Raw genomic sequence first — 12,914 nt, 5'->3', positions numbered from 1 at the left:
TGCGATGAGATGCGATATTGTATATAATAATTATAACGTGTCTGGGCACCTTTAGCCTTGAAGAGATGTTTACTAATACTGGACAATGGGTCTGATTCAGGATCGAACGCAAAAGTCTAAAAATCGCAGATGATTTCTGGACACCTGTGCGTGCGCAGTAGGTGCAGCACACAAAAGGAAAAAAATTCACATCCTGTAAGGATGGATCACACTTTGATTGACAAGCACCGAGGGAGCGGTGATGTGGTGCTTAGGGGAGTGGCTTCAATTTCCTTGGTTAAAATACAGGGTTTTAAAAAAAATCAATTGATTAATTATTAGTTTCATTATTCAGAACAGATCCCTGTAATAGAAAATGAATTAGAAGCAATGTACCAACTCTGGAACACCAGAGCTTATTATGTCCGGTGCAGGGGGTGCCTGCCTAGGGGTGTCCTGTCCTTTGGGGGTGTCTGTCACACCTGTCACAAGAGAGAGATTACAGCCTCCCTTTATAGTCCGGGGATGTAGTAAGAACTGGAAGGGTCTGGAACATATGGTGAGGCTGTCCTTCCCCATCTTCATGGTGTCCGCAGTCACAGGCACCCTTGGTTGGAACACCCCTCAGACAGGCATCCACCAGACAGGTACCCCCTGGATGCGACACTACAAGCTCTGGCAATTTGATGAATGGAGCCTGTCCGGACCAATGTTCCAGAGACCGAGCCGGTTCCAGTTTTTACCTAGTCCCTAGAAATGGTAGCCAGCCACTGATTGGATAGCTGAAGCACAGCTGCACACACTAATAGGAATGGTAGCCAGCCACTGATTGGATAGATGCAGCACTGCTGCACACACTAATACAATAGTAATGGTAGCCAGCCACTGATTGGATATATGCAGCAGCACTGCTTTACAGTTTACACACTAAAAAAAATGGTAGCCAACCTCTAATTGGATATAAAGCATTCCTTCATGAACTAATTAAAATAGTAGCTGACATTGGATACAGTAAAACCAAATCAAAACACCAACACACGCAATAAATGCTCTCCATCTGTAGAGACAAGGGCCCTTATTCAGATCTGATCGCAGTACAAATTTGTTCTCAAAATGGACAAAACCATGTGCACTGCAGGTGGGGCAGATATAACATGTGCAGAGTTACATTTGGGTCGGGTGGGTGTTGAAACTGAATCTAAATTGCATTGTAAAAATAATGCAGCCAGTATTTACCCTGCACAGAAACAAAATTATTCACACAAATCTAACTCTCTTTGCACATGTTACATCTGCCCCACCTGCAGTGCACATGGTTTTGCCCATTTTGAGAACAAATTTGTACTGCGATCAGATCTGAATAAGGGCCAATAGCTGGTATGTATGACTGGACATTCTGTCCAGTGATTGTACACTGGAGTTATAACCCAAAATGCATATATATATATATATATATATATATATATATATATATATATATATATATATATATATATATATATATATACTGTGTAGTAATGTAGTAATGTAGCAATGTTTTGACAGAGCCGATATTCATTCATACATTGTATGTTTAGCGCTAGTTTTCCACCAATGTCGTGTTTTATCATTACTGAGCAGCTTCATATACCGCATAGTGCAGAATACATTTATTTTCTACCCGTGTCTGTACAGAGAATTACCATAAATGTCCGCCCCTACTTTTGCCGTTATTTGTAATCAATGGTTATTTTAATTATTTTAGATTTTATCATTATCCTGTATGAATTCTAAACGTTGATCAAATCATACACTTGAAAGTCATTCTGGTATGTATCTAAAACTAAAGAGATATACCTGCTGTGTGGATATTGATACGAAGTAATTCAATACTGAAAGTACGCCCCTTGTTTTCCTTTCTGTACCATTTCTAGTTTTACCCCTGATGAAGTCGTTCTGACGAAACGCGTTGGGTTTCAATAAAGAACTTTTTACCTTGAACAGAATTCCACGTCTCATTCGGGAAAGGGACAATAATCAACTGTCGTTATACTAATTTTATTAGTGTTTTATATTGTACTGAAGTGACTAGGTGGTACATTTTTCAGCGCTCTCCGATATAAACCCTTTTTTGTATCTCTTGCCTGACTCCCACTAACAGGGGAGCCTTATCGGAGTAGCAGCAGATATTAATATTTGTTAGCGCAATACGAGGTCCATACTGTATTTTTATATATATATATATATATATATATATATATATATATATACATACTGTGTAGTAATGTAGTAATGTAGCAATGTTTTGACAGAGCTGATATTCATTCATACATTGTATGTTTAGCGCTAGTTTTCCACCAATGTCGTGTTTTATCATTACTGAGCAGCTTCATATACCGCATAGTGCAGAATACATTTATTTTCTACCCGTGTCTGTACAGAGAATTACCATAAATGTCCGCCCCTACTTTTGCCGTTATTTGTAATCAATGGTTATTTTAATTATTTTAGATTTTATCATTATCCTGTATGAATTCTAAACGTTGATCAAATCATACACTTGAAAGTCATTCTGGTATGTATCTAAAACTAAAGAGATATACCTGCTGTGTGGATATTGATACGAAGTAATTCAATACTGAAAGTACGCCCCTTGTTTTCCTTTCTGTACCATTTCTAGTTTTACCCCTGATGAAGTCGTTCTGACGAAACGCGTTGGGTTTCAATAAAGAACTTTTTACCTTGAACAGAATTCCACATCTCATTCGGGAAAGGGACAATAATCAACTGTCGTTATACTAATTTTATTAGTGTTTTATATTGTACTGAAGGGACTAGGTGGTACATTTTTCAGCGCTCTCCGATATAAACCCTTTTTTGTATCTCTTGCCTGACTCCCACTAACAGGGGAGCCTTATCGGAGTAGCAGCAGATATTAATATTTGTTAGCGCAATACGAGGTCCATACTGTATTTTTATACATTACTACACAGTATGTATATATATATATATATATATATATATATATATATATATATATATATATATATATACATACTGTGTAGTAATGTAGTAATGTAGCAATGTTTTGACAGAGCTGATATTCATTCATACATTGTATGTTTAGCGCTAGTTTTCCACCAATGTCGTGTTTTATCATTACTGAGCAGCTTCATATACCGCATAGTGCAGAATACATTTATTTTCTACCCGTGTCTGTACAGAGAATTACCATAAATGTCCGCCCCTACTTAATATTACCTAATATTACATGATGATTCTTGAGAGATTATTTTTTTAGAGGAAGAGACGGATTTTTTTGTCTTAAACCGTAAGAGGATCATCTCTGTGTGTAAATATTTCATTTTTCCTTTTAAAAGAACATAATGCTGAATCCCCAATCTTGCTAAGAATACTGGAGCTTATGCTTGTGTATAACAAAGCCCATGGTGATTCTCCGAGCGAAGGATGTGGTGAGAGACGCAGTGACTGGTTGGAGAACCTAGTGTCTGTAATAATGTCATTATTGTATCCTGTATAAGGGGCTGATTCAGTCCCATATGTTACGAGACAAATGAGTCCCCGGTGTTTGGGGTGTGCGAATGCGTGAATATCCGCATGTGTAATTCCCAGGAACGAACGACATCAGCGAGTTTCACCGTTGCTGAACCATTTGCTCGAGGAGGGTAAGGAAGGGGGGGGGACAGCGTTTTATGGGTCCCCCCACCCCCCAAAAGAAATATGCTGGGCGTTCCCCTGCACACGCAGGCATGGCAAAAATGTATACTGTAATGACCAATACACATAATGCCCCACACCATAATGCCCATAACACATAATGCCACATACCGTGAACCTGTTACAAATTATACCACATATCATAATGCCTATTACATATTATAGCACACAACATAATGCCTACTACACATTATACCGCACAACGTAATGCCTGCTACACATTATATCACACACCATAATTCTTATTACATATTATGCCACATAAGTGCCACTAAGAATAGGTCAAGAATAGGCAAAATGTGTAAATTCGTAATTTTATGTGCTAAATGTGTTTTTTGGATTTGTGCAAAGAGATTAATTTTGATTCAGAATCAGCCACCACACTGTACATATTATACATATAATATGCAAACAAGTAGAGTGTATACAGCATGAATCCTGACCATGTATAGCCTACAAATTGTATTAAAGAATCAGCTTAGAGTGTAGACTTTTCATTTGTAATGCTCTGTACTGCCATCTGCATATCATAGTTGGTAGTGCAGTTTTTCTTTTACGTGGCTGTACTTTTCAGTCCCCCAATTGCTTTTTGAGCACAGTAAGTTTGAGCAAAAAGAAAGAGAATTTTTCACAAATGTTGCCCTGGAAAACTCCTCTAAACCTATTTAATCAATCCAGGAATATTAATATTACCAACCTTTAATAAACCCAAGGAACTGTGTTTGCTATCGGACAGCAGTTTTCATTTATGAACATTGCTCTAATGGTCATGTGGTTAAATGTTTCAGAGATACAGTAAACCGAAAAACAGACACAAGTGACTTACCCTGGAGTTCACCACTTCTAAGGACACATTCTGGGGCATCGCACTCGGAACTAAAAGAGAACGGTCTGTGCGTGAGATTTCATACATCTGTCAATTTACACAAATTATATTCTGTGCTTCTATTACTGAAAGTTAATGTGTAAAGATGAATGAATACATATTAATATAAAGGGAGTCATTTAAAGGAAATGATTAGTCATTTACTATTATATTACTCGACAGTTCCCATTTCCCTACCTAAAGGTGGCCATACATCAGAAAGATATTGTACCCAATCATACAATCTCAACTGATTGTAAGATGGATTGTATGCAGATTGTGTGCACATCTTATGTACATAATCATACAATCAATCAGCAGATGGATTGTATGACTGATTGTATGATGGATTGTATGCAGATTGTGTGCACATCTTGTGTACACAATCATGCAGAAGATGGATTGTATGATTGATTGTATGATCGATTGTGTGTCCAAAAACCACCAAGGACTGCCGGGGATTTCAAGGGAAATTGTACACAATCATGAGCGCAATCGATCTTAAGATCGATCTTTCTGATGTATGGCCAGCTTAAGGACTGCAGTTCCGCTAGTTGGGAAAAGAGGGGGCTGGTGAGTAGAAAGTAACGTGCAGCTGCAATACATTTTTACAGATGTGTAGAGATGTTGCCCTTAGCAACCAATTAGATTTTACTTCTTATTTATTTAACACCTTCTAGGGGATAACAGAAAGAATCTCATTGGTTGCTTTGGGCAACATCACATCTTAGTAAATTTTCCCTTTAGCGCAGCATTTTATTTTTGGAAATGCAAAAACAGTACTCTTTAGATGAATTTAAATGTAAAATATAAACTCATACCACTAGCAGACATTTAACAATGTAATGGAAAAAAAGAATAAAAATGTGGATTTTGTTTTTATTTTAACTAACACAAAAAAGATTGCCCACCTTCAGAGGATTTTGACTCGTTTTCTGACACACGCCGTAAAAAAACTTTTACAATAAATGCTAAAAAAATATAAAAAATGTGGTTGCACTTTAGCTGGTCTCTACTGATGAAATGACAGGCCAAATATTGGTTCAAAATAGTGGCATATACCGTTTAAGCAGGCCCAGCAGGTCTCAAGGGACCCCATAAAGATATTCTGGCCAACAGAATACCTGATACCGTAGGTTCCTTAATTTAAGCTTGGGCGCGGAACCCCGCAATAGCCGGCATAGGCCAGCCACCCTTTAGGCAGGATGCCTTATATGTAACGAAAGGTGCCCACACACTTGAAAGATCTGAGATCATAAGATGTGCGCATAAATTAGCCTTTTTGTGACCTGATGACGAAGGGATGAAGACCTTTGAAACGTTGTCCATTACCTGCGTTTTGAGTATATTTTGTGCCACCAAATCAGAGTTGTATTGCTAGGCCAGTATTTGGACCTACGGGAGGCACCCTTCAAAAAGCATTCTTATTTCTGATGGTTGGGCTGCTCCTCTGTTTGTCATAAATTAGCCTTGAAATCTTTTGTCCGTCCTGGACAAACGATTTCAAGCAAGCGCACATCTTTACCAAATATTTCTCTTAAGATCCCGTGTGCGTTCCTATGGATCTTTTGCTAAATCTTCAGATCTTTCATGCAGCATGTAAGATCAGAAAATTTAGCAAAAGATCCACGGGCAATTCTGCTGTAAAAATCGTCCGATAGGCAAATAAATCGTTCTAGTGTGTGGGCACCTTAAGATTTTCTATTAACATACAGAATTACTGATACCCATTGGTGCACTAGTGAAAACCCCTATCTTATCTAGAACGACCCCTCAGCACCTCGGGGGGGAATATGACATTGAACGAGTTTCCATTGTGTTTTGCTTGAGAAAAAGCAGCATCTACCACATCCAGTTCTACACGGAATCAGGGGCAGATGTATGAAACTTCAAAAAGTAATAACATGGCATGATAAAATTAACCAGCCAATCAGCCACTAACTGTCATTTTTTAAACCCGGTCTGTGACATGACATGTGGGAGCTGATTGGCTGGCTGTTTATCACTCTCCATTGTATTACTTTTGACGCTTGATAGATCTAACCATTATACCCCCCACATAGATGTACAAATGGCGCAAACCCCCTCAGATCTGTGTACGCTAGCAATGCAGTTTTCTCCCTTCATCTTATTTTAATTATGCTAATAAGATGCACATTTTAAGTAGAGATGTTCAGGCTCTGATTTACTCTGATTTACTCTGATTTCAAAGCAGGATCTTATTGGCTATCAACTGTCAACAACTGTCATGTGATTTGGGACAGCCAATAAGATCCTGCTTTGAAATCAGAGTAAATCAGAGTAAATCAGAACCTGCACATCTCTCATTGCAAACAAAAAAGGCAAGGCCGAGCCGCACAAGCCCTGGCATGCTGGGAGGTGCTATAAAGTGCAACAATGACTCTGTATAAGGAAACATCTGTAGAGGAAATCAGCTATTGTCTATATGATAAAACAAGCTCCCCCAGGTTGTTTCTTTGTAACTAAATGTAAGAGACTTAGAACATGACATTGTGTCACACAATGTAAGGCGCACATTGTGTTCTGCAAATCACATGTGCTTCATGTCACATTAATACTTTTATCCCACTTTTATGAGGTGTAGATTGATTTATTTTCACGATTATCTTTCATGTTGCCAACATCCCGAAGTAACAAAGCAACGTAAGCTCTATTACGCAGCCAGCGCTGGAAATATGACAGGCCTGCAATTAATCCTGACTTCAACTTTGATCTTTTTTTGTGACAGTCTGCTAAGCAATCACAATGTGCGCTGGATGCTGTGACACACGTCAGTTAGTGCAAACACACCGCAGTGTGGAAACGCAGCCGCTGAGAAGGAACGGTCTCATTATTCCTCCTCTGTCAGCTACAGACTACAAAGCAGCAGTCTCCAGTCTCCTTGCGCAGGACAGAAAATGGAGGGAATGGCTTATTGTGTGTTTGAAATGAGCCCCTATTTCCATTAATTTAGTTTAACTTCTGAGGACGATCCCTTCTCTCACCAACCCGGCAGATGAGGTTACTGGAAAATGCGTAAAACATTTAAAGAGTGCGCACAGTTCCCGGGTGACTGATAGTGTTAAATATGTGTCCTAATTCACCTGGCATACTTGTGAATCACTTGACTACTGGACATGATCATAATACAATTATATTATGTACAATACCAGGGGTGGCCAAACCAGGCTTCAAGATCTACTGTACCAACAGTCTGTGTTTTTCAGGCCACCTGTGGCTCTGTTGAATGTGTCAGTTAGGAATGAAGCAGCACATGTTTGAAATGTGACCGTAAGTAATGACTGCACCTGTGCACTAGCTAGGTGGTCTGGGGAACGTGTCCTGTTGGTAGATCTTGAGGGCCGGTTTGGCCAGCCCTGAGCTATACGAACATAGGACACTACACACCAACATGTACTGACCGCTGGCCATAAAACATCTATTACACCCTATACAGACATAGGACACTACACCCCAACATGTCCTGACAACTGGCCATAAAACATCTATTACACCCTATACAGACATAGGACACTACACCCCCAACATGTCCTGACCACTGGCCATAATACATCTATTACACCCTATACAGACATAGGACACTACACCCCAACATGTCCTGACCACTGGCCTTAATACATCTATTATGCCCTACACAGACATAGGACACTACACCCCAACATGTCCTGACCGCTGACCATAATACATCTATTACACCTATACAGACATAGGACACTACACCCCAACATGTCCTGACTGCTGGCCATAATACATCTATTACATCCTATGCAGACACAGGACACTACACCCCAACATGTCCTGACCACTGGCCATAATACATCTATTACACTCTATACAGATATAGGACACTACACCCCAACATGTCCTGACCACCGGCATAATACATCTATTACACCCTATACAGACATAGGACACTACACCCCAACATGTCTTGACCGCTGGCCATAATACATCTATTACACCCTATACATACACAGGACACTACACCCCAACATGACCTGACCACTGGCCATAATACATCTATTACACCCTATACAGACATAGGACACTACACCCCAACATGTCCTGACCGCTGGCCATAATACATCTCTTACACCCTATAGAGACATAGGACACTACACCCCAACATGTCCTGACCGCTGGCCATAATACATCTATTACACCCTATACAGACATAGGACACTACACCCCCAACATGTCCTGACCGCCGGCCATAATACATCTATTACACCCTCTACAGACATAGGACACTACACCCCAACATGTCCTGACCGCTGGCCATAATACATCTATTACACTCTATACAGACATAGGACACTACACCCCAACATGTCCTGACCGCTGGCCATAATACATCTATTACACCCTATACAGACATAGGACACTACACCCCAACATGTCCTGACCGCTGGCCATAATACATCTATTACACCCTATACAGACATAGGACACTACACCCCAACATGTCCTGACCGCTGACCATAATACATCTATTACACCCTATACAGACATAGGACACTACACCCCAACATGTCCTGACCGCCGGCCATAATACATCTATTACACCCTATACAGACATTGGACACTACACCCCAACATGTCCTGACCGCTGGCCATAATACATCTATTACACCCTATACAGACATAGGACACTACACCCCAACATGTCCTGACCGCTGACCATAATACATCTATTACACCCTATACAGACATAGGACACTACACCCCAACATGTCCTGACCGCTGGCCATAATACATATATTACACCCTATACAGACAGAGGATGCTACACCCCAACATGTCCTGACCGCTGACCATAATACATCTATTACACCCTATACAGACCTAGGACACTACACCCCAACATGTCCTGACTACTGGCCATAATACATCTATTACACCCTATACAGACATAGGACACTACACCCCAACATGTCCTGACCACTGACCATAATACATCTATTACACCCTATACAGACATAGGACACTACACCTCAACATGTCCTGACCGCTGGCCATAATACATCTATTACACCCAACACAGACATAGGACACTACACCCCAACATGTCCTGACCGCTGGCCATAATACATCTATTACATCCTATACAGACATAGGACACTGCTCCCCCAACATGTCCTGACCGCTGGCCATAATACATATATTACACCCTATACAGACATAGGACACTACACCCCAACATGACCTGACCGCTGACCATAATACATCTATTACACCCAACACAGACATAGGACACTACACCCCAACATGTCCTGACCGCTGGCCATAATACATCTATTACATCCTATACAGACATAGGACACTGCTCCCCCAACATGTCCTGACCACTGACCATAATACATCTATTACACCCTATACAGACATAGGACACTACACCCCAACATGTCTTGACCGCTGGCCATAATACATCTATTACACCCTATACATACACAGGACACTACACCCCAACATGACCTGACCACTGGCCATAATACATCTATTACACCCTATGCAGACATAGGACACTACACCCCAACATGTCCTGACCGCTGGCCATAATACATCTCTTACACCCTATAGAGACATAGGACACTACACCCCAACATGTCCTGACCGCTGGCCATAATACATCTATTACACCCTATACAGACATAGGACACTACACCCCCAACATGTCCTGACCGCCGGCCATAATACATCTATTACACCCTATACAGACATAGGACACTACACCCCAACATGTCCTGACCGCTGGCCATAATACATCTATTACACTCTATACAGACATAGGACACTACACCCCAACATGTCCTGACCGCTGGCCATAATACATCTATTACACCCTATACAGACATAGGACACTACACCCCAACATGTCCTGACCGCTGGCCATAATACATCTATTACACCCTATACAGACATAGGACACTACACCCCAACATGTCCTGACCGCTGACCATAATACATCTATTACACCCTATACAGACATAGGACACTACACCCCAACATGTCCTGACCGCCGGCCATAATACATCTATTACACCCTATACAGACATTGGACACTACACCCCAACATGTCCTGACCGCTGGCCATAATACATCTATTACACCCTATACAGACATAGGACACTACACCCGAACATGTCCTGACCGCTGACCATAATACATCTATTACACCCTATACAGACATAGGACACTACACCCCAACATGTCCTGACCGCTGGCCATAATACATCTATTACACCCTATACAGACCTAGGACACTACACCCCAACATGTCCTGACTACTGGCCATAATACATCTATTACACCCTATACAGACATAGGACGCTACACCCCAACATGTCCTGACCACTGGCCATAATACATCTATTACACCCTATACAGACATAGGACACTACACCCCAACATGTCCTGACCACTGGCCATAATACATCTATTACACCCTATACAGACAGAGGATGCTACACCCCAACATGTCCTGACCGCTGACCATAATACATCTATTACACCCTATACAGACCTAGGACACTACACCCCAACATGTCCTGACTACTGGCCATAATACATCTATTACACCCTATACAGACATAGGACACTACACCCCAACATGACCTGACAATAATAATAATAATACACTGTATACAGACATAGGACACATTCTTGCCGTATACTAAAACAGAACACTGTGTTTATATCCAAACACTACACGAGTTATTCATTTAATATGCAATTTTCCATAGGAGCCATATGCTGTTTAATAAATGTTCCTGTGTATGTGATGGTGAGAGCAGGGTGTTTACTAACGCCCGCAGCGCTGACGCCCAGATTGACACCTGTCTGACACTGAAGAAACAAGTCTGCAATGCGAGAATTCCGACGCTCACACTTGCTCTGCTATGTGCTAATGAAATTCTTCTACAAATAACCGATATATGAATCTAATTTTATAAATGCATAAAGCTGGAAAGTAATCACATTCTACATTTTTACTTCCCCTGGGTACCTTTGAGCAATGATTTCATTCCACAATAAAATTTTGATTTTGTTGTTATAATTATGGGACACTTTCAAATTGATATCTGTTATGAAAATAGATAGGGCCTGTTTATTGGGTACATGAACACAGAAAGGTGAATCCCAACGCTGATGAATGAACGCTAAGCAAGGGGGTGTGGCCACTTACCGCCTTCCTATTGGTCTGTAAAATTGTGACATGAATGAGTTGTGTGGCATTAGAGTAATGGGCCCTACACACATGCCGATGTGTGCAGGGCTACCTAGCTGCGCTATGTCGGGCTGTGCTGCGCCGCTATCGCCTAGCACACAGAGCTGACAGCCCACACACAGAGCGAGCTGTCAGCTCTGTGTGCTAAGCGAGCGGACAGCACCAGTGTTCTCCGGTGGGAGAACACTGCCGATGCCGAGATTGATGGACACTGTCCGTCAATCTCGGCCACCGATAAAGACGCGCGGGGACGCGCGCCGATGCAGATACAGCCCCCACACATACACCGATGTGAGGGCATTTGCTAAGCGACTTTGCAAAACTAAGCAAAATCGCTTAGAAAATGCCTTAATATCGGCATGTGTGTAGGCCGTATAACTTACAGCCAATCAGAGCATTTGGAAATTCACATTTAACCAACTGCGTATTCTTTTGTAAGAACTCTAATTATTGACTTGGACTTACCATCAGACAAGGTCATCAGTGTGTGATCCTCAGTTGAGACCCCCGGACCGTAGCGATTGTACGCTAAGACCCTTATACTGTATTCTGTAAACTTCCGAAGACCTTCCAGTCTATATGAAAGTCCATCAACCTCAATGATCTGTAAATAGAGGAAAAGAGGTTACTTTCTGGTATTATATAATGCAGTTAGCTAGCTTTAGCTTCATGTGCAATCATCATCCATATCATGTTATACTTTGGTGGCCAGACCGATCCTTAAGATCTACCAACAGGTCACGTTCCCCAGTCCACCTAGCTGGTGCACAGGCGCAGTCATTACTAACTGTCACATGTCCCATATCACCTAGCTGGTGCACAGCTGTAGTCATTACTAACTGTCACATGTTCCATATCACCTAGCTGGTGCACAGCTGTAATCATTACAAACTGTCACATGTCCCAAATCACCTTGCTGGTGCACAGCTGTAGTCATTACTAACTGCCACACGTCCCAGATAACCTAGCTGGTGCACAGTTGTAGTCATCACTAACTGCCACATGTCCCAGATCACCTAGCTGGTGCACAGCTGTAGTCATTACTAACTGTCACATGTCCCAGATCACCTAGCTGGTGCACAGCTGTAGTCATTACCAACTTTC

At 41.4% G+C, this 12,914-nt stretch overlaps 1 protein-coding gene across 1 annotated transcript in view; it reads right to left on the bottom strand.

Moving 5' to 3' along the window:
* Positions 1-12,914, bottom strand: part of DCC (DCC netrin 1 receptor) — a 611,994-nt gene that overhangs the window by 113,544 nt on the left and 485,536 nt on the right. The window contains exons 11-12 of the mRNA XM_083151819.1: positions 12,276-12,414; positions 4,523-4,572 (exon numbers count right to left, since the gene is read on the bottom strand). Of these exons, the coding sequence (XP_083007945.1) occupies positions 4,523-4,572; positions 12,276-12,414 (189 nt within the window). The remainder of the gene's footprint in view (positions 1-4,522; positions 4,573-12,275; positions 12,415-12,914) is intronic.

Source organism: Crinia signifera, chromosome 1 (genome assembly GCF_055691185.1).
Source record: "Crinia signifera chromosome 1, ASM5569118v1, whole genome shotgun sequence".
Taxonomy (NCBI): domain Eukaryota; kingdom Metazoa; phylum Chordata; class Amphibia; order Anura; family Myobatrachidae; genus Crinia; species Crinia signifera.
This window is presented reverse-complemented; position numbering and strand designations above follow the sequence as displayed.